General features: G+C 47.9%; 1 protein-coding gene across 1 annotated transcript in view; it reads right to left on the reverse strand.

The window, feature by feature from the left end:
* Positions 1–7,558: 7,558 nt before the first annotated feature.
* TBC1D2B (TBC1 domain family member 2B) overlaps positions 7,559–20,817 on the reverse strand; it is a 104,317-nt gene continuing 91,058 nt past the window's right edge. Inside the window, exon 13 of the mRNA XM_088446649.1 lies at positions 7,559–12,054. Within this exon, the coding sequence (XP_088302775.1) occupies positions 11,859–12,054 (196 nt within the window). The 3' untranslated portion in view covers positions 7,559–11,858. The remainder of the gene's footprint in view (positions 12,055–20,817) is intronic.

Genomic DNA, 20,817 nt, shown 5'->3' on the forward strand with positions numbered 1-20,817 from the left:
CCCAGGATGCACTGGGGTTCCTCCTCATATACCCAACCCCCTGCCTCAGGTAGCCAGTTCGTTACCAAGCTCAAGCAGGCGGAGACAAACAAAGGGTAAGAAAAAAGAAACCCACACTCATGAGTCCAAACTCTCAAGAGAAGAAAATTATGGAAACCTCCACCAGAACTACAGGTGCGTCTGGGTGGGTGTACTGTGGATCACATTGACCTCGAAGAAAAAGTTAACAGAAAGTATGTCATACCATAACTCTTATTTTCTTCTTCGGGGTCCACAGCCATTACGTTGGGGATATCCCAAAGCACTAACTCTACGGGCGGGGACGCTCCTGACTCTCGGAAGAGAGGAGAATCCTACGCCCGAAGGAGGCATCCTGAGAGGCAAAAGTGTCAAAGGAATAAAATTTGACAAAGGTATGGATTGAAGACCATGTGGCTGCCTTGCATAATTGCTCAGCAGAAGCACCCCGGCGGGCCGCCCATGATGGACCTACCGCCCTAGTAGAATGTGCCGTCACTGAATCCGGCACCCTCATACCAGCCTGTGTATAAGCCAATGAAATTGCCATGCGTATCCACCTGGCCAGTGTCTGTTTATTGGCTGGCCAACCACGCCTACGACAACCATAAAGCACAAAAAGTGAATCAGACTTCCTCCATTTGCTCGTGCGTCTCACAAATTCTCAACGCACGGACCACATCCAGGGAAGCCTCACTGGTGAGAGACTAGAGCCCTGGAATGCTGGAACTACTATTTCTTCATTAACATGAAATTTAGACACTACTTTCGGAAGATAACCCTCCCTAGTACGTAGTACTTCTCTATCTTAATGAAATATCAAGAACGGCTCCCGGAAGGAAAGCGCAGCTAAATCCGACACTCTACGTGCAGATGCCATAGCAAGAAGAAATACAGTCTTTGCTGTTAGCCACTTGATGTCTATTGAATTTAAAGGCTCGAACGGAGGAGCCTGTAAAACCTTCAGAACTAGAGTCAAGTCCCACGGAACAACCGGGAAATGAAGGGAGGCTGAATCCTCAACACCCCCTGAAAAAAGGTCTTTATATCTGGTCTCAGAGCAATTTTCTGTTGGAACCAGACTGAAAGAGCAGACACCTGTATCCTCAAAGAGGCCAGGCGGAGCCCTTTTTCCAGACTGCTTTGAAGAAAATCAAGCACTCTGGATATCAGAAATTTCTGTGGGTCATACCCTTTCAGTTCACACCACTGAAAGAAAGTATGCCAAATTCTATAGTATATACGGGCTGAAGATGGTTTCCGTGCCTTCAGCATCGTCCGTATAACAGACTCGGAAAACCCCTTCTTCCTCAAGACGGAGGCCTCAAGAGCCATGCCGTCAACGATAGCCGATGAAGATCCGGGTACCAGCAGGGACCCTGTAGCAACAGATCCGGTCTCAATGGCAGAGGCCATGGAGTGTCTATGGAGAGAGACCGTAGATCTGTGAACCAGTGCCGTCTTGGCCACGCCGGAACTATTAATATCACGGGTGCTGCCCTCTTGTTTGATCTTTTTGAGCACTCTGGGAAGAAGAGCAAACGGGGGGAACAGATATACCAGCTTGTAACGCCACTTTACTGTCAGTGCGTCTACAAACTCGGCTCTCGGATCTCTTGTCCAGGATCCGTACCTGGGAACCTTGTTGTTCCTTCTTGATGCCATCAGATCTATTTATGGTAGACCCCACTTGTCCACAAGGTTCCGAAAAACCTGGGGATGTAGGGCCCACTCTCCTGCATTTATCTCCTGCCAACTGAGAAAGTCGGCCTCCCAATTCAGGATCCACGGAATGAACACGGCAGATATCATGGGAAGATGAGTCTCCGCCCAGACCAAGATTTTTGATACTTCTGCCAAGGCAGCCCGACTCCTTGTGCCCCCTTGATGATTTAGGTAGGCAACCATGGTGCGATTGTCCGACTGTATCTGCACCGGCCTACCCTTTAAGATTTCTTGAGCCTGCACTAAAGCTTTGAATATAGCGCTCCGTTTCAGGATGTTTATCGGTAGCCGGCTTTCCGCCTCCTTGGAAAGTGTGTGACACAGTCATCGCCCCCCAACCTTGAAGACTGGCGTCGGTTTTGACCAATGTCCAATCCAACACATAAAAGGGGCGACCCTGCCTGAGATGCTTTGTCTGAAACCACCAGGACAGGGACAACCGCACCTCTGGAGAGAGACGCAGCAACTGAGACCTGATCGTGCGATGATCCTTGTTCCAGCGAGACAGAATTAATTGCTGCAGTGGTCTGGAATGGAATTGAGGGTATTCCACCATCCTGAAGGTGGCCACCATCGACCCCAGGACTTGCATGGCCACTAGAACGGATATTTGCCTGATGCAAAGCAACCTGCGTATTTGTGATTGTAAGGCAAGAATCTTCTCCTCCGGCAGATATATTTTCTGCACCACGGAGTCCAAGCTTGCTCCCAAATGACACATCTGTTGTACCGGACAGGGTGACGACTTTTGCCAGTTTATGATCCAGCCGTGACTGTACAGACATGATACTGTCAGCCTCAAATGATCCTGTAACTGCTGCGGGGACTGCCCTAGCAACAGGAGGTCGTCCAAGTACATCAAATTCCTGATGCCTTGGCGTCTGAGGCATGCCATCATCACCGCCATCACCTTGGTGAACACCCGAGGGGCTGTGGACAGGCCAAAAGGTAGGGCTTGGAACTGAAAATGTTCCCCTCCTACCGCAAAACGAAGACATTTTTGATGAGCCTGTGTGATTGGTATGTGGGAGGTAGGCATCCTGTATATCTAAGGATACCATATAGTCCCCCTGCTCCATTGCCAATACAATCGATTGCAATGTTTCCATCCTGAACCCGGGGGCTCGAACAAATTTGTTGAGCTCTCTCAGAGTCAGAATAGGCTGGTACGACCTATTTGGTTTTTGAACCAAGAACAGATTGGAGTAAAACCCCTCTCGGAACTGATTCTCTGGCACCGGAATCTCTACCTCCGATGCTAGTAAGGCAAGAATTGCTTTCTGAAGGGCCAAAGCTCTTTCTGAACCCCCCTGTGGGTTTACACAAAAAAAACCTTTGAGGAGTTCTCCAAAACGTCAGGGCGTACCCTAGGGAGACAACTCCTCGAACCCAGGCATCCTCCGTCGTGACGTGCCAGTGCTCCGAGAACCGAAGCAGTCGGCCCCCCACCCTGGGATCCCCCAGAGGGAGGCCCGTCCCATCAGGCCACTGGTTTATCCTGGATCCTAGACGTTTGTTCTGCCAGGGCTTCCTGGGTCCTGCCCTTTTTGGTGGAAATCTCGCTGAGGGCTGACCCTTGGCCTTGCCCTGCGGCCGAAACCCCCGAAAGGACGCCCTTCTCAGTTTAGACGAGGTTGCTGATGGCAGACCTGCAGCCTTTGAGGCTGCCATGGAGGATACAATTTTGTCCAATTCTGGACCAAAGAGAACACCCCCTGTGAATGGAAGGGATTCTAGGGCCTTTTTGGACCCGGCATCTGCCTTCCAATCCTTTAACCAGAGAATCTTACGTGCCACCACGGACTCCGCTGAAGCCCTGGGAGGAAAGGATCCCTGCATCCAAGGCGGCATCCCCCAAATAAGAGGCCCCTTCTCTAATAAAGGAGATCATATCCAGTTGCTTCTTAGAGGCATCTGGTAAAGACTCAGTTAAAGTTTTGGCCCACTCCTCAATAGCTCTTGCTACCCAGGCAGTGGCCATAGCTGGGCGGGTGGCCATTCCTGCCAGCAAGAAAATTGATTTTAGATAAGTCTCCTATCCGTGGCTTCCTTCAGCGAAACCGCTGGAATTAGCAGAGTGGTACGTTTAATCAGCTGCGCCACATGTGCGTCAATTGACGGTGGATTCTCCCACCTGGCACAGTCCTCTGCTGGAAAAGGATATAGAAGTGCCATCCTTTTAGATGGATGGCTTTTCTTATCCGGACGCACGCTTCCTCCATAAGTTCTGACAAATGTTCAGACTTTGGGAATTCTGCCTTAACCACCTTCTGGCGCTTGAACAGGGTGGCCTTCCTAAGCGGAGGATCCCCTTCCTCGATATTTAACACCGATTTTACAGCCCTTATTAGAAATGGGACATCGGCTACTGGGAAATGATCATCACCCTCCTCGGAGCTAGACTCCTGTGAAGAGTCCTGTGCCTGTTCCTTGGAGGAGGTGACACTGGAGTACTCACCCATGTGAGAAGGCAAATGACGCCTAGATTTAGGCTGCTTTGGTTTGACAGCCTGAGGCTGAAAAACCCCCGAGGATGCCATAACCCTACCAGCACCAGGGTCCATCCAAGGCGGCCACATCATGGGCATAGGATGCATCTGCTGAGGCAAACCCCAAACCGGTGGTACCGGGGCAGCCAGCTGCTCCGCCACCTGAGCCATAACCTGAGAAAATGATGCTCATGGTGGCTCAGGGCCTGTAACAGGCAAACTTAATTGGTGTGGTGGCTGTCTGAAACAGTTCCCACAAAGCCCATTTTGTAGAAAGTCCTGTGGGGACAAACCTGCCTTGCAGGCTATACAGGATATCAGCAACGGGGCTCCCGCCACCTGACCCTCAGACTCCTTAAACATAACACTATGCCAATGGTTCTGAGTGTATATGTTCTGCTTTCTACTCTCAACCCACACACCCGTAGCAAGGGAAGGGGAGACAGTGACAGTACACAGGAATTACAGTTCTTTTACAGAAGAAACAGTATCCATAGACAACAATCACATGTCATGCATAAACATTTTTATGAGTCATATACATATAAGCTCTCACTACCAACAATTAGCCTAGGCTTATGTAGGATAGAGCCCTATAAAACTTGAACCAGCAGTAGGAAAGGTTTACAGGGAGACTGCCTAGCGTCCTGCAGCAGCAGCGATCAGAGAGCAACTGACATACACGCTGGCTGCCTTACATGGAGGCTGGGAGGAGCAACTCACAATCACTGCGCCAGAGTACTGAACTAGCATGTGGATTGGGGGAGGGGCCGCCGGGAAAGCGTACCTCCCCTATGCTGCTTGGACCTGCCAGGTAAACTGACCTGGCCGCGACGCCACAAGCCCCGGCTGGTCAGGAACATCATATCCCAGCGGTCTAGTGTAGGACAACAAGCCGTATGCCTCCTGACTGCAGCGTGCCTCCGGCCAGTCTCACTGCCGGAGGTCGGACCGTCACGTGGTCCCGGCGTCAGCGGCCGCCGCAACCACCTGCTTACCTGCCATCCCCTTGATCCGGGTGCGGACCAGGGCATGAGAGCCCCTGCCGAAGCCATAGCCATGGACCTGCCAAGGCTAGCGGTGCGGCGCTGTAGGAGGTAGTTGCAGCGCGTGGCCGGTGCGCCTCCAATCAGGCGCGAGGCTGCTTCCAGGACAGCTCAGACCACCCGCTGAGATAGAGAGTAAAACTTTTTTGTTACTCGTCTGCAGGACTGCTCCTGCAGTCCCACTGTCTATGTGGTGTACACACCAAACAGGAACAACTGGCTACCTGAGGCAGGGGGTGGGGTATATGAGGAGGGACCCGATGCATCCTGGGAGCAGAGAGCTCGTTTGTGTTAACTGTTTGGTGACCGGGATTCATACCCAACGTAATGACTGTGGACCCCATGGACCCCGAAGAAATAACATTTTAAATAAACATAACATTGTTTCTATGATTGTTAGATATAAGATTATAACCTCATTTCAGCCAGCTGCACATATTCTATCAAGTGAAATGTAATAAAAAATGTTTTATTGTATACAAATCGCAATATCTTTGGGTTATCATGGCTTTGTGTAGGTTTATCAAATGAGACATCAGAAATTGTTGTTCTTACATCATTTATTATGTAACATACAAAGAAAATGAAGTGGTAATGGCAGAGTATTACAAACCTCAATCGGATTGCTTTCCATTTTAAAAGCCTGACTAGGAAATGTCACCTACTTAAGACTGTAAGAATGATAGAGGTGTTAAAAAAAAAAAAAAAATAGCCAGCTACCTAATTTACAGTGTTCCCCTCCCATTATTGTAGCTGCTAAACAAACAACGTCTGGGTATATAATAAAGACACGTTCACCCTAATAGACACACACTGTTAAGAGACAGAGGCCCTCATTCAGAGGCGGTCGGAGGATGCAAGTGGTCGCTCAGAAACTGGGCGGCTGCTTGCATCCTCACCGGCCGCCTCTGTTTCGGTCGTTAGGCTGTGGGTTTACACCCACAGCTCTAACGACCGCTAGGGTGATTACGACGAGACCCTAGGGTAGAGTCTCACTTGTCGTAAGCCCCGGAGAGCTTCTGGCTCTGTCGGAGCCGGAAGCTCTCCACTGACATCACTAGTGATCAACATCGACAGCTCGCCCCCTTTGGAAAGAGACCCGCTACGACCGGCGCTGTCGGTCGTAGCGGGTCTCACGCATGCGCACGAAGGAGCCGGCTCCCTCGTGCGCATGCGCACTGGACAAACATCGAGGCGGCCGTGCGGTCGTAGACCGTACGGCTGCCTCTGAATGAAGCCCAGATTCTTTTTGGAAGTGTATCTAGGGCATAGTTGGCAACTTTGTGGGACTCCCATCTGAATATCCTGGAGGGTTAATTTGTGGGAGATCCTGGAGGCATAAGTTCCAAGGACAACTGAGAGGGGAAGGTGTGGAGAAGTGAATTGTATCATCACTGCCCGGTTCCCTCTGGAAAATGTTAATTTGTGGCATATTGTTGCAGGAGGTGGGGCCACAATGACTCCATTCACAGTGAATCACATTATCGCAGCCCTGCCCACGTTACTGCAGAACTGGACTGAATTCGGGTGGGTTTTCCGAACATAGAACCTGATACAGAGATGGAGGCTACTGGCACGGAGGCTGCCTCTTTGTGCGCAGCAGTTGTGTGAAAACATGCAAAAGCCGCAGGAGGCGTTGTGTAAAAAGACACCCATTGCCGGCCTCTGTGATCCTCTGCTACGTCCGAAGACACCATCAAATCACCATCGTGACGCCATCGGCCATCTAAGTAACTTTCTTATGGGTTAGAGCATAGATCCTCATTTTTTACTGTTATGGCTTCATACATACTTGCAGTATCACTTACGTTTGGAAGTCATGTGGTTGCCAGTGTCATTATGTTTAACACAAGTTCAATGCAGTGAGGTCAAAGGAGAGGCATCCAATGACCTCTGAATTGCTAGTAAAACAACCATGTTAAATGTATGCGAGATGCGGTTTAACTGATGTTTTTAATAAAACACAAGTGGGTACCCGGCCGTAAGCTGGGTACACTCTAGACCAGGAGTGACCAACTAGTCAGAGGCAAAGAGCCCCAAAAAATCTGCAGCCATGTCAAAGAGCCGAGATCATGCGCGCAGTCATCGCGCTCAAAAAAGGAGCGTGGTCTTGTGCCAGCTAGGCCACACCCCTGGTATGATGTTTGTCAGAGCATGAGTGTGCGTCACACCCCCATTCTTAGTCACGCTGGTGGCAAACCCAGCACTCATGTATCACTCCAGCAGCCCCTTATAAGCCACTCCAGCCCCCCCCCCCCCTCCCTCCCTGGGCCACTCCAATCCAGCTACCCTCCCTCCCACTCCAGGAGTGCCAAACCCTTGAAGCCCTTGTCTAGTGGAGAATTGGTGAGAGCCCAGTGGAGAGGCCGCGCCAAGATCGGGAGTATGGCAGAGTGAAAACGCCAGCCCTAACTGTTCAAACGAATCAAGCTGTGGACGGTCCCTGCAGCGGCGTGGCTCAGTGCTGGTGCGAGCACCACAGTATAAGAGCCAGCACTAGTGTGTGGTGAGACGAGGGTGGTGGCAGACTGCCCCGGAGGTGGCGCAGAAGTCAGTCAGAGCAGCCCACTGAGAAAGGGAATCTGCTGGCTGAGGTCTGCCCAGCTCTGGGGGCCGCATCAGAAAGAGCCGAATGCAGCTCGAGAGCCAAAAGTTGGCCACCGCTGGACTAGGGCGGCCAACGGCACAACGGACGGAACAATAGGTCGCTTATACACACACTAAACGATATATTGTGAAACTGCACAATATATTGTTCAGTGGCCACATCCAGGAGCATGGTGTCGTTCAAGATATCTTCTGATTGGCATGCCCGATATGTCGTCCCAAACCCCCATATTGGCAGACATATCGTATAGTGTGTACCCAGCTTTAAGTTGGGTACACCCTGTGCAATTATCTTTCAGATCTGAGAATTTTATGAACTGACAGAGAACTGCATAATGTATACAAACAATCTACATTTATCTCAGATAAATCAGTCTGATCGCATCTTCTTGGATGCTCATAAGATGCGATAAACCTGGTCATGCTATTGTAAACATTTTGCAGTGTACACATGCTGTGCAGCTTATACAAAGACGTGATTTTCTCATACAAATCACTAGGACAGATAAAATAGGATTTTTGGTCAATTGAATCCTTTTTTCTTAAGCAGGCTGGGGAACACTGGACAATGGGATTGTAGGTTTGGGCTGGAGCTGACACTTAAACTGTAGCTTTAAAAAGTAAGCTCCTCCCCCATGAAATCCCACATTTCCAGTACTTCTTTAAAAAGAGTCTGAAGAGGAGTAGAAGGAACCCTGTGAAACTGTTAGAACAACCAAACAAAAAAGTAGGGAAAAGAACGGTCAAGAACCAAAAACCTCGCACGACTGAGCGCGAGGGAGGGATGGCAGTGTTCCCCAGTCTGCTTAAGAGAAAAGGATTCAATGGCAAGTTGACCAAAATTCAAAATTTTCTCTTGCAGCAAGGCTGGGGAACACTGGACAATGGGACAAAAGCCGCCCTCAGATGATGGAACGCTCAGCCTGCCTGACAGGAGAACTGTATGCCCAAAGTGGGTGGCGCCAGAGGCAAAAAATAGACCTGAAACGTAAAAATGAGCATATGTGCGGGGAGAGGGGACCAGGTAGCCATAAACGGACCTGTGCTGCTCTCGTGTTGCGCTGCCCATAAGATCACTGTCGCCCTAGCGGAAGGCCCTGACCCCCGGTCTATTGGCAGTCGCCCCGCCTCAGAAGAGGCATGAGTAATGACCAAGCTGATCCAACGAGCAAGGGTCTGCTGAGTAGCCGGCAAACCATCTTCATGCGCGTCATAAAGAACCTGCAGAGAACAGTGTGGCATCCCAAGTAAGACGTGTCCAAGGAAATCTGCAGAGCTCAGCCCAACTAGCAGAGCCAGATCATCCCAGTCCCAGGAAGTCGCCGAAGCACGAGGAACCGGAAATAGAATATCCTGGTGGAAGTAAAAGTGTCAGTTGGAACATAAAAACTGTACATAGCTTTACTATGTTCATGGAAGACGAGAAAAGGCAGTTTGGAAACGCTAAACACGGAACCATGCCTCCTACAAACCGAAGGCACATTCAACCAAGTAGACCTTTGCGAACGTCAGGATCTGGAAGTATACGAAACATGTGATCTAGGAAGTTTCTCAACTATGAAGCTGAATTTACCTACATAAGCAGAACATTCCCAAGAGGGCCTGATTGTGATATTTACTATTCGCAATAAGTTTGCTATTACTGACCTTATGTTGATGCATACTGAACGGTAGAGCCTGATACTGAACGGTAGAGCCTGGAATAGATAGGGAATAGCTGCTATTGCAAACAGAGGAAGGAAGGATGACCTGTCCAAAGAGGAACCTGAAGATAAGCGTCCCAGACGTTACTGAGCAATCGTTGGCCTCCATGCTGTGGACCCCTGATTGGAGACAGTCCATTCGAACTGAGCTCCCCACCCATGTCGAGGCACAAAGATTCCAGATCAGCCGGAATGAGCTGTTCGGCATTCAAACAATGAAGATGATGGAGTAGAACCCCAGTGTCCGGTCCTGTGGCAGAACTGGAGCAAAAACGCCAGCCAAGAGGGGGGAATGATAACATGGCACAATGCCCCTGTATTCACTGCATTGGTGGCGGATCTCTGTGGTCCAAGATGCGATTCTCACGAATGATGCCTAGCATCATCCAGGTGTCTGAAGTCTCCACACAACGGTCTCTGAACTGAAGCAACTGTCCCACAACGAGAGAGAGAGAAGAGGAGAGAGAGAGAGAGAAGAGAGACCCTGTTAGGCGATAGGCTACTTTGGAGACTTGGCTTCCAAATAGTAAGTGGCACTAGACCAGTGGTCAGGGAACAGGGGTAAATTACCCCACAAGGGGTAAAAATTTAATTCTTGGGGGTAATGGACGTACAGCCAGGCATGCATATGAATCATTCTATAATATAGAATGATTCATATGCATGCCCGGCTGTGCCGTAGGGAGGCTCTAAGCCAGACGCCCGCTGAGATGTTATTACCAGCAGGCGCCCGGCTCCTTCCCTGCAGCGCCGCGTTAACCGGAGGCTGGAGTTCTCTTCTGAACGCCAGCTTCTGCCTCTCCCCATGCGCACTATGGGAGAGACGTCATAGTTCCGAGGAGCAGCCGGGCGGACAGGACGGCAGCGGATGCAGGAGCGGGGTTTAAGGGAAGTTTTTTTTTTTTTTGTACAAGCGGCACTACAGGGGCATTATATGGGGACATTACTACAGGGGCATTATATGGGGGCACTACTATATGATTTCCTTCCTTTCAAATCAAGGGGGTAACGTCGGCGTATCTAAATATATTTTGGGGTAAAAGGTAAAAAAGTTCCCTGACCCCTGCACTAGACCAAAACCGCCCCTGGGAACCGAACTCATGCCGGGGAAGAATTGGCTTATGCAACTTCTGTTGTACTCACTGACTGTAGGAGGGGGAAAGCAGCGATTGAAGCTCCGCCCCCTCCAATCTCCCGGGACCCAGAGTACTTCCCATTTTAAGGGTAAACTCTGGTCAAGCCCGGCTGATCTGGGCAGCCTGTAGCTTCCGCTCTCCTCCTGCATGTGTGGTAGGGGAGCCGCCGACCGCAAAGCCTAGCAAAATGAGATCGCACCAGCAGTCGGCACCCTCTAAAAGGGCTACAACAAAGAGCTGCAGAGCAGCCCTTCTAAGGCGTGCCCCTTCAGGCACTTAAACACTAGATTTGTGGGATTGCAGGGGGGAGGAGCTTACATTTTAAAGCTACAGTTAAATATAAGTGCCAGCTCCAGCCCCAACCTACAATCCCATTTTACAGGGTTCCCCAGCCTTGCTGCAAGATAAATAATAATACTGGAAGAGACAGTTGTATAGTGTGTAAATGAATATCAGAGGTTTTCCTGGCAAGGACAAATCGTGAGTTCATGTTACGTTAAAAATGATACAGTGTGTACCCATGGGCAGAAATATACCCTTACAGACATGTCCTTATAATACGGCTTCATTTAAATGTGTTTACAGAATTCAAGGTAACTGAACAATATAGAATGTCAAAGAAAATATCAAAATGAGCAGAATGTAACATACAAAAATACTTATTATAGTAACAAAAAGATTGTAAAAATACTACAATAATAATAATAAAAATAAAAAAAAAGCAATGGAATGATAGCGAAGAATACCACTATATGATTATTATGTCCAAGTGCTTTGATTTATCAATTTTAAAACATTTTCCCAAAAAAAACGTTGGACACTTATGTTATCTCTGGATGTCTAAAATAACATGCCATTCTTACAGCAGGGAGAATGTTTATTTCTCCATGGAAATTACCTCAACATCCAGGGACAGTATTCACTCCTAATCCTTTACCATAGGTAGCAGTTAACCCTCTCTGCAATCTCCCTCAAAAGAGTTTAAACACCTGGCTCTTGCAAATGTCTCTGATTTTGACCATGAACAGGTGTTCTTAGTTTAGAAATACGCCCAGCGTTATTTCTGCAGTCTACGCAGGACACTGCAAGAGGATATAGTCTGTGTGCAGTCCCCCAGATCGCACACCTTTCTCCTTAACTGTCCTCGTCGTCATCACTGATGAGGTCTCTCCTGTCTGAGTTGGTCTCTCGCTCTCTTATAAAGTCTGCACGGATAGCATCCAGCTCGGACAACTCCAGCCTGACTTTCTCCAGGTGGTATGCACGGCGATTGCGGATCTGACGTAGTGGAAATGGATTCATATCCAAAAATGCCATATTACTGAGTTTCCTATAGTATAAAACATTAAAAAAAAAGGTATTAAACAGGAGCAAAATAATAGGATAATTGTACTGTTTTTATATAGATCTGCACACCACATATGTATATAAATAAATGACAATAGTGGAAAGTATATACAGTACCTCTTATTACTGTAAATTATACTGGGTCCAGTATTTTGGGTCTCATTTATCAATAATCACACTAAATGTGATCGAGAAATTAGCGCACAAAATTGCTTTGCAGTATTTTAGAATACTGCCAAATGTATAGTCAGGTGCATAAATATTGGGACATTGACAAAATTTTCATATTTTGGCCTCTATTCACCACCACAATGGCTTTGAAATTAAACAAACAAAATGTGCTTTAACTGCAGACTTTCAGATTTAATTTGAGGGTAATTACATCCAAATCAGGTGAACGGTGTAGGAATTACAACAGTTTCTTCTTCCACTTTTTAAGGCACCAAAAGTAATGGGACTATTATTATTATTACCAGTTATTTATATAGCGCACACATATTCTGCAGCGCTTTACAGAGAATATTTGTCCATTCACATCAGTCCCTGTCCCAGTGGAGCTTACAATGTATGTTCCCTATCACATGCACATACACACTAGGGTTAATTTTTGTTGGGAGTCAATTAACCTACCAGTATATTTTTGGAGTGTGGTAGGAAACCGGAGTACCCGAAGAAAACCCACGCAAGCACAGGGAGAATATACAAACTCCACACAGTTAGGGCCGTGGTGGGAATTTAACCCACAACCTCAGTGGTGTGAGGCAGTAATGCTACCATTACACCGTCTGTGCTGCCCATATCAACTCAAAAGCTATTTCATGGACAGGTGTGGGCTATTCCCTCGTTATTTCATTATAAATTAAGCAGGTAAAAGGTCTGGAGTTGATTCTAGGTGTGACATTTGCATTTGGAATCAGTTGCTGAAAAATCATAACAAACCCATCAGAGATGGCAAAAACATTAGGTGTGGCCAAATAAACAGTTTGGAACATTCTTAAAAAGAAAGAACGCACCGGAGAGCTCAACACCACCAAAAGACCCGGAAGACCACGGAAAACAACTGTGGTGGATGACAGAAGAATTATTTCCCTGGTGAAGAAAAACCGCTTCACAACAGTTGGCTAAATCAAGAACACTCTCCAGGAGGTAGGTGTATATGTGTCAAAGTCAACAATCAAGAGAAGACTTCACAAGAGTGAATATAGAGGGTTCACCACAAGATGTAAACCATTGGTGAGCCACAAAAACAGGAAGAGCAGATTAGAGTTTGCCAAACAACATCTAAAAAAGCCATTACAGTTCTGGAACAACATCCTATGGACAGATGAGACAAAACATCAACTTGTACCAGAGTGATTGGAAGAGAAGAGTATGGAGAAGGAAAGGAACTGCTCATGATCCAAAACATACCACCTCATCAGTGAAGCATGGTGGTGGTAGTGTCATGGCGTGGGCATGTATGGCTGCCAATGGAACTGGTTCCCTTGTATTTAATGATGATGTGCCTGCTGACAAAAGCAGCAGAATGAATTCTGAAGTGTTTCGGGCAATATTATATGCTCATATTCAGTCAAATGCTTCAGAACTCATTGGACGGCGCTTCACAGTGCAGATGGACAATGACCCGAAGCATACTGCAAAAGCAACCAAAGAGTTTTTTAAGGCTAAAAAGTGGAATGTTATGCAATGGCCAAGTCAATCCCCTGACCTGAATCCAATTGAGCATGCATTTCACTTGATGAAGACAAAACTGAAGGGAAAATGCACCAAGAACAAGCAGGAACTGAAGACATTTGCAGTAGAGGCATGGCAGAGCATCACCAGGGATGAAACCCAGCGTCTTGTGATGTCATTCCAGACTTCATGCTGCAATTGCCTGCAAAGGATTTGCAACAAAGTATTAAAAAGTGAAAGTTAGATTTAGGATTGTTTAGTTTGTCCCATTACTTTTGACCCCTTAAAAAGTGTGAGGCACATATAGAAACTAGGGGTGAGCGGGTTCGGTTTTACTCGGTTCTTATCGCCACTTTACCGCAATTTCGGCTCGATTTCATTTGCTATCCAAAACACGTGTTCGGCGATAGACAATAAAAAGATCCGAGTAAAACCGAACCCGCTCACCCCTAATAGAAACCGTTGTAATTCCTACACCGTTCACCAGATTTGGATGTAATTACCCTCAAATTAAATCTGAAAGTCTGCAGTTAAAGCACATCTTGTTTGTTTCATTTCAAAGCCATTGTGGTGGTGAATAGAGGCCAAGATATGAAAATTCTGAGAATGTACCAATATTTATGCACCTGACTGTATGTATTAGCACATGCAGGGACAGGGGCTCCAACATGAGTCCAAACCTGTGATTTCTTTGGAGTGAAGTGACAGCATCAGCGGTTCCTTCACTCCTCTATCAGGACTCCTGCGCATTCATGGCCTACTACCCAAGTATGTGCAGCGGCCATTGTGGAGGAACCCTCGCCAGATAAATTTTGCTAAGTGTAGGTTATAGGTTACTGCAGCTAATGCCACCTTTGCCTAAACTGAAGAATGCTTCGCAATCTGGAGTTTGGTAAATTTGACAGCATTGCATCCCCTATAGAAACCTAGCGGCTGCTGTTGGAAATGGAGGAACCGCAGCATATATATCTGCTAATGTCTCTCCTTCATACATTGCAGTGATACTTAATATTTCTGGATATCCCATGAAAACAAGAGTTTTCGGGGAATATGCCACAAATATTTAATGATAAATAGGCCCCTAAATGTGAAAAGATGGCACCTTGTGGGCACATTGAATGTGGATGCTCTGAATGCACTAATGATTACATCCATAAACAATAGCAACTACAATACATGCCTACATTTGCACAAAAGAGAATGGAAGAATGGTGAAATGTATGCATTGTGAGGCCTATCAATGGTATAAAGTGCAGCATCTGTACGTAGTTTCCGCTCTTTGCTACACTGGTTCATTCATTTATATGGTCACTGATTGTGTGACAAGGTTACAACTAGAGACAGGAAGCTTGGATATTCATCAAATGATTATTAACATTGACCAAAATGTTTTATGTATTTGCCTTTCTGCTGTCACTGCACATGTATATAGACATCTACCTGTGAAGACATATATATAACTGATATATATAGTTTAGTCATAGAATAATATTATTATTGCTGCCTAGGTTTTCATTTCTCATTGCTAAGAAACTACTTATATAATAGATTCAAGGCTGCATAAATATTTGCCAGTAACCAGTGCTTTAAGCAGTCGAAAAAGCATGCCCTGAGGGAGATGCACCACCAGGCAATATGGGGGTTTAGTGGTATCAGCGTACATTATGTGCACGGATACCCCTTCTCCCTCATGTATTAATGTGGAGTTGGGTTGCATAAACTTCATGACCATTATTGGTGCGTGTTGAGCACTGTTTAATATAATGTGTTGGCTACTACTGGCACATGCTGGGTATAATTGATGATCGTTCAGAAATGCTGAACAAAATAACTATTTTGGACAATTATAAGCAGTTCATCTTTAGGTATAATATTTTATGTTATATTTGCGTCATGGTTGACTGGATTATGATATGAGTAAATAAAGGAGAGTTATGGTAAAACTTACCCTTGTTTACTCTCTTTCTTCGAAGTCCATAGGGAGACAATAGGGGGTGTAGGTGGTAATTGGAGGACCAGACACCAACAGCACAGCTTTTTTCTGTCCCAGGATGCTCCGGTCCTTCCCCCCTTCCCACAGCCTGAAGGCCACTCCATTTTGTTAACAAGCCCAAGGCAGGAGCAGGATAGAAGAGAAGGAAGCCTGGTACACTGAAGAATCGCACTCTCACACAGAGAAGGAAACAAGTGACCACGAGAAGAAACCCATAGAAGCCAGGTGGTTCAGGGCGGGTGCAGAAAGTTAATAAGGGTAAGTTTTACCATAACTCTCCTATTCTACTTCAGGGTCCATAGGGCTCTACAGGGAGACAATGGGGATGTCCCAAAGCTGCTGTTCAAGGACGGGGACGCTCCCTAGTTGAGAGGAGAACCCGACGTCCAAAGGAAGCATCCTGAGAGGCAAATGTATCAAAGGCATAGAACCTAAGAAAGGTGTGGACAAAAACCAGGTGGCCGTCTTGCATAGTTGTTCGGCAGATGCACCATGGCGGGCTACCCACGAGGGACCCGCAAAGCGAGTAGAATGAGCCCTGTGGACTCTATAGACTTCGAAGAACGTTAATAAGGGTAAGTTTTACCATAACTCTCCTTTTCTTTTTCAGGGTCCATAGGGCTCCACAGGGAGACAATGGGGATATCAAAAAGTAGTTGTTCAAGGGCGGGGATGCTCCTGAGCTGAGACCTACGCCCGAAGGAAGAATCCTGAGAGGCAAATGTATCAAAGGCATAGAACCTACGAAAGGTGTAGACAAAAACCACGTGGCAGCCTTGCATAGTTGTTCGGCAGATGCACCACAGTGGGCTGGTCACGAGGGACACACAAAGTGAGTAGAATGAGCAGATAATGTAGCTGGCACAGGAAGGCCAGCCTGCGTGTAAGCCTGTGAAATAGTCATGCAAAGCCATCTGGCCAGAGTCTGTTTGTTAGCTGGCCACCCCTTCTTGTGGAATCCATATAGGACAAAGAGGGAATCAGCTTTCCTAATGGAACCAGTATGGTCCACATAGATCTTCAGAGCACGGACCACATCGAAGGAGGCCACAGCTGTCGAGAGGTCTGGTGACAAAGGCCAGAACTATAATTTCCTCATTAAAGGTGGAAACGAGAGAGACCACCTTGGGAAGGAAGCCAGGGTGCATTGCAAGAACAGCCCTGTCCTGATGAAAGATTAGAAATGGGGAGCGACAGGAGAGCGCCCCTAAATCAGATACCCTACGGGCACACGCTATAGCCAGTAGAAAAATAGTCTTTTCAGTGAGCCATTTGACGTCTACGGAATCCAGGGATTCAAAATGGAGGTTTCTGAAGTGCGTGGAGAACCACTGATAAATCCCACAGAGCCACAGGAGGTACAAAGGGAGGATGTATACAAAGAACACCCTGCAGGAAGGCATGAACACTCCGGCATAGGAGAAATTCTGCACTGGAACCAGATAGACAGAGCAGAGACATGCACTTTCAGAGAGGCCAGGCGGCATCCGAGATCCAGTCCAGCTTGTAGAAAGGCAATGATTCTAGAAACCCTAAAAACTTGAGGTTCATAGTTTCTGGTAGAACACCACTGGATATGTATTCCACACCCGGTGATAAATCCGGACAGAGGCCGGTTTACGCGCTCTGAGCATGGGTCTGGACCACAGAGCTAGAAAACCCTTTAGACCTTAGGAGGGCTGTCTCAAGAGCCAAGACAGGCGTGCCAGGTCCAGATATACACAGGGACCTTGAGACAACAGGTCTGGTCGTTGAGAAAGTTGGATAGGAGCGTCTATGTAGAGACATTGAAGATCGGAGTACCAATGGTGTCTGGGCCAAGCTGGAGCTACCAACAGTACCATGCCCCCTTTTGCTTCAACTTCCGAAGAACCCGAGGAAGAAGGGAGACTGGAGGGAAGAGGTACGCCAAATGGAAGGTCCACTTCATTGACAATGCGTCCACGAAGGCTGCATCGGGGTCCCTGTCCTGACGGCTGAGGAAATCCGCTTCCCAATTGAGAATCCCCGGGATGAACACTGCGGAGATGGCTGGGAGATGGTGTTCTGCCCATGTGAGAATGCAGGACACTTCTGCCATTGTTGACCGACTTAGAGTTCCTCCCTGGTGGTTGAGGTAGGTGGAATGTACTTGCCTGCCCTGAAGAATATCCTGAGCCAGCCGTGCGTTTGTAGAAAGGCAATGGTTACCTGTAGATGGCGGTGAAGAATCTCCAAGTATGGGAGCAGTCTGATTCACTGAGGACGAAGATAGGTTGCCATAACTGCCATGATCTTGGTAAAGAACCGTGGAGCTGTAGAAATCCCAAAAGGCAGTGCATCAAATTGGCAATGTTGCTGTAGGACAGCAAACCAGAGATATCACTGATGAGAGGGCGCTATAGGTACATGTAAGTAAGCGTCCTGAATGTCCAGAGACACCACAAAGTCCTCAGACTCCATAGCCAAGATAATAGAGCGCAGGGTTTCCATACGAAACCTGGGCACCCTGCTAAACTTGTTCAGAGACCTGAGTTTGAGGATAGGCCGATGAGACCCGTTGGGATTCTGAAACAAGAAAAGGGTACAGTAATTACCAGTCTCTCGCTGTGATGACGGGACCGGAATTATTACCCCCAAGGGCAGCAAGGACTGAATGGCCTTCTGGAGGAGCAGGGCTTTGCTTGGGTCTGATGGAGGTCCTGTGCTAAAGAACTGCTGGGGGGGCCACCTCAGGAATGAGAGGGCGTACCTGTGGGAGACTACTTCTTGTACCCAGGCGTCTGTGGTGGTATGACGCCAGAACTGGGCAAACTGAAGAAGTCGGCCTCCCCCCATGAGATCCCCCAGGGGGAGGCCCACCCCAACAGGCTGAAGCCTTGTCCTCAGGTAGATGGACGTCTAGTAGCCCAGGCCTGTTTGGTCCTAGGCTTGGAGGCCTTTGTGGATGCAGACAGAAGTGGAAAGGACTGACCTTTAGCACCGAAAGGATGACATCCGAGGCTTCGCAGTAGATGCAGAGGGCAAGAACGCCGTCTTAGAAGCTGCCAAGGTAGTCACAATTCTGGGTGAAACAGGATCTCCCCAGAGTAAGACAGAGACGCCAAAGCCTTTTTAGAGTCAGAGTCTGCCTTCCATGAGCAAAACCAAATGATACGGCGGGCTAACACGGAAGTAGTAGATGCCTTGGAAGCTAGGAGACCAGTATCCAAAGCCGCTTCTCCTAAATAGGAGGCTGCATCCCTAATATGACAGATGTAGGACAGCTGTTCCCGAGAGGGAAATGTGTCTTCTAGGGCCTCTGGGCCTGATTCAAACCCGCTCGCAAGCGGGTCGATGTTGCCCAAGTGTGCATGCGCACGACGGAGGCGGCCAAGCCGTCGTTATGGGTCTTGCCCCAAAGGGGGCGAGCTGTCGATGGTGATTGACAGCACGCCCCCTTTGGTGGGCGTGGCTGCCCAGACAGAGGCGTTCCCATGGGAACGCCTACCATCTGGGGCCGGCCCCACTGACATCACTAGTGATGTCAGTGGGAGTGCTTTTGGCTCTGATAGAGCCAAAAGCACTCAAGGGCTTGCAGCAGCGAGACCCTACCGCAGGTCTTGACCATCGCGACCATATTTTTGGCCACTCGCTATAGCTGTGGGTGATCACCCACGGCTATGCGAGCGGCCAGAAGGCCGCTCCAAAAGGTAGAAGAAGGCCCTGATTCAGAGCGAGCGCTCTGTCAGACCGTCCGGCTCTGAATCAGGGCCTCTGCCCAACTCTCAATGGCTTTTGCCACCCAGGCCGTAGCCCTGGCAGTACGAGTAATAGCTCCTGTAAGAGAGTATATAGATTTCAGGCAAGCTCCTTCTATCCGTAGTCTCCTTTAAGGAGGTTGCAGTATGCATAGGTAAGGTAGCATTCCTAACTAGGCGTGTCACATGGGAATCCACTGCAGTGGAAACTTCCCATTTAGTGCAATCAGTAGCTGGAAGAGGGTAAAAGGAAACCAAGCGTTTACACAGCTGAAATCTTATACTTGGCATATTCTATGCTTCACACACATGATCAGATAGCTGATCAGAGTGAGGAAACTCTGGCAAAACTACCATCTGTCGCTTAAATAGTGGCTCTTTTGCCTTAGGAGTGGGTACGACCTCTTTTATTTGAAGAATAGATTTTACAGCTCTCTCAAGTGCAGATATATTCAATTTAGAGGGGGGGCTCCTCCTCTCCCGAGGGGGGAGTCAGAGTGAGAGAGGTCTGCGTCTTCTGCCTCCCCAGGTAATAACTTAGAATCTGACAGCTTGGTGGACTGGAAAGATAACACAGCACGCTTAGTAGGTTTTCTAGGTAAGGGTTTCTCCTTCCATTTGTTGAAAGGCTGTAGAGGTAGCCACACATAGAAAGTATGTCTACCCATGGGGGAGACAAAGCATTTGCAGGGAGTACCTGCTGTGGCTAGCCCATAAGGGGAGCTACCACAGGGACCGCTAGGTGGTCCGCAATTTTTGCCAACACCTGTGAAAAAGAAGCCCAGGGGGCCTTGAGGAGAGGATGCAGGGGCTGATGGGCCAGGTGCCATATAACAAGATGCACACAGATCATCTTGAATGAGATCCTCTGAAGCTGAGCCTGTTAAACATTACTTGCAAGACACAAGAGCAGGAGCAGCAGGCTGCTTGTTATTCTTGCCTTTGCTAGACATAGCTGCAAGTATAATGTAGCACACAATATGGCAGAGTGTAGTGCGCACCACAGATATACAATATGTGATAGCCCTCACAAATATAGGTAGATGTGAGGTACAATGAACCCCCTTATACCTCAGTATTCCAGGATTATAATGAAAGAAAGGGAAAGGTATAAGCTGACAGTTGAGAAAAATAAACAGACAGCAGCGCTAGCACAAGTCACATACAATGCAGAGCATACAATATAACTGGAGTGGGCACTAAATTCAACTATACAGACCGCAGTGACTGGTAGGAAATAGCGCTGTATAACCTGGCACCTGGGAGAGGTATACAGGGAGACTGGACCCAGCGTCCCTGGAGACCTGATGCACAAAATGGGTTCCGTGAGTCTCTGATGTAGGCGGAGGATGAGGACCTT

This window comes from Taudactylus pleione, unplaced genomic scaffold, assembly GCF_031769625.1.
Source record: "Taudactylus pleione unplaced genomic scaffold, aTauple2 ptg000019l, whole genome shotgun sequence".
In the NCBI taxonomy this organism is placed as follows: Eukaryota; Metazoa; Chordata; class Amphibia; order Anura; family Myobatrachidae; genus Taudactylus; species Taudactylus pleione.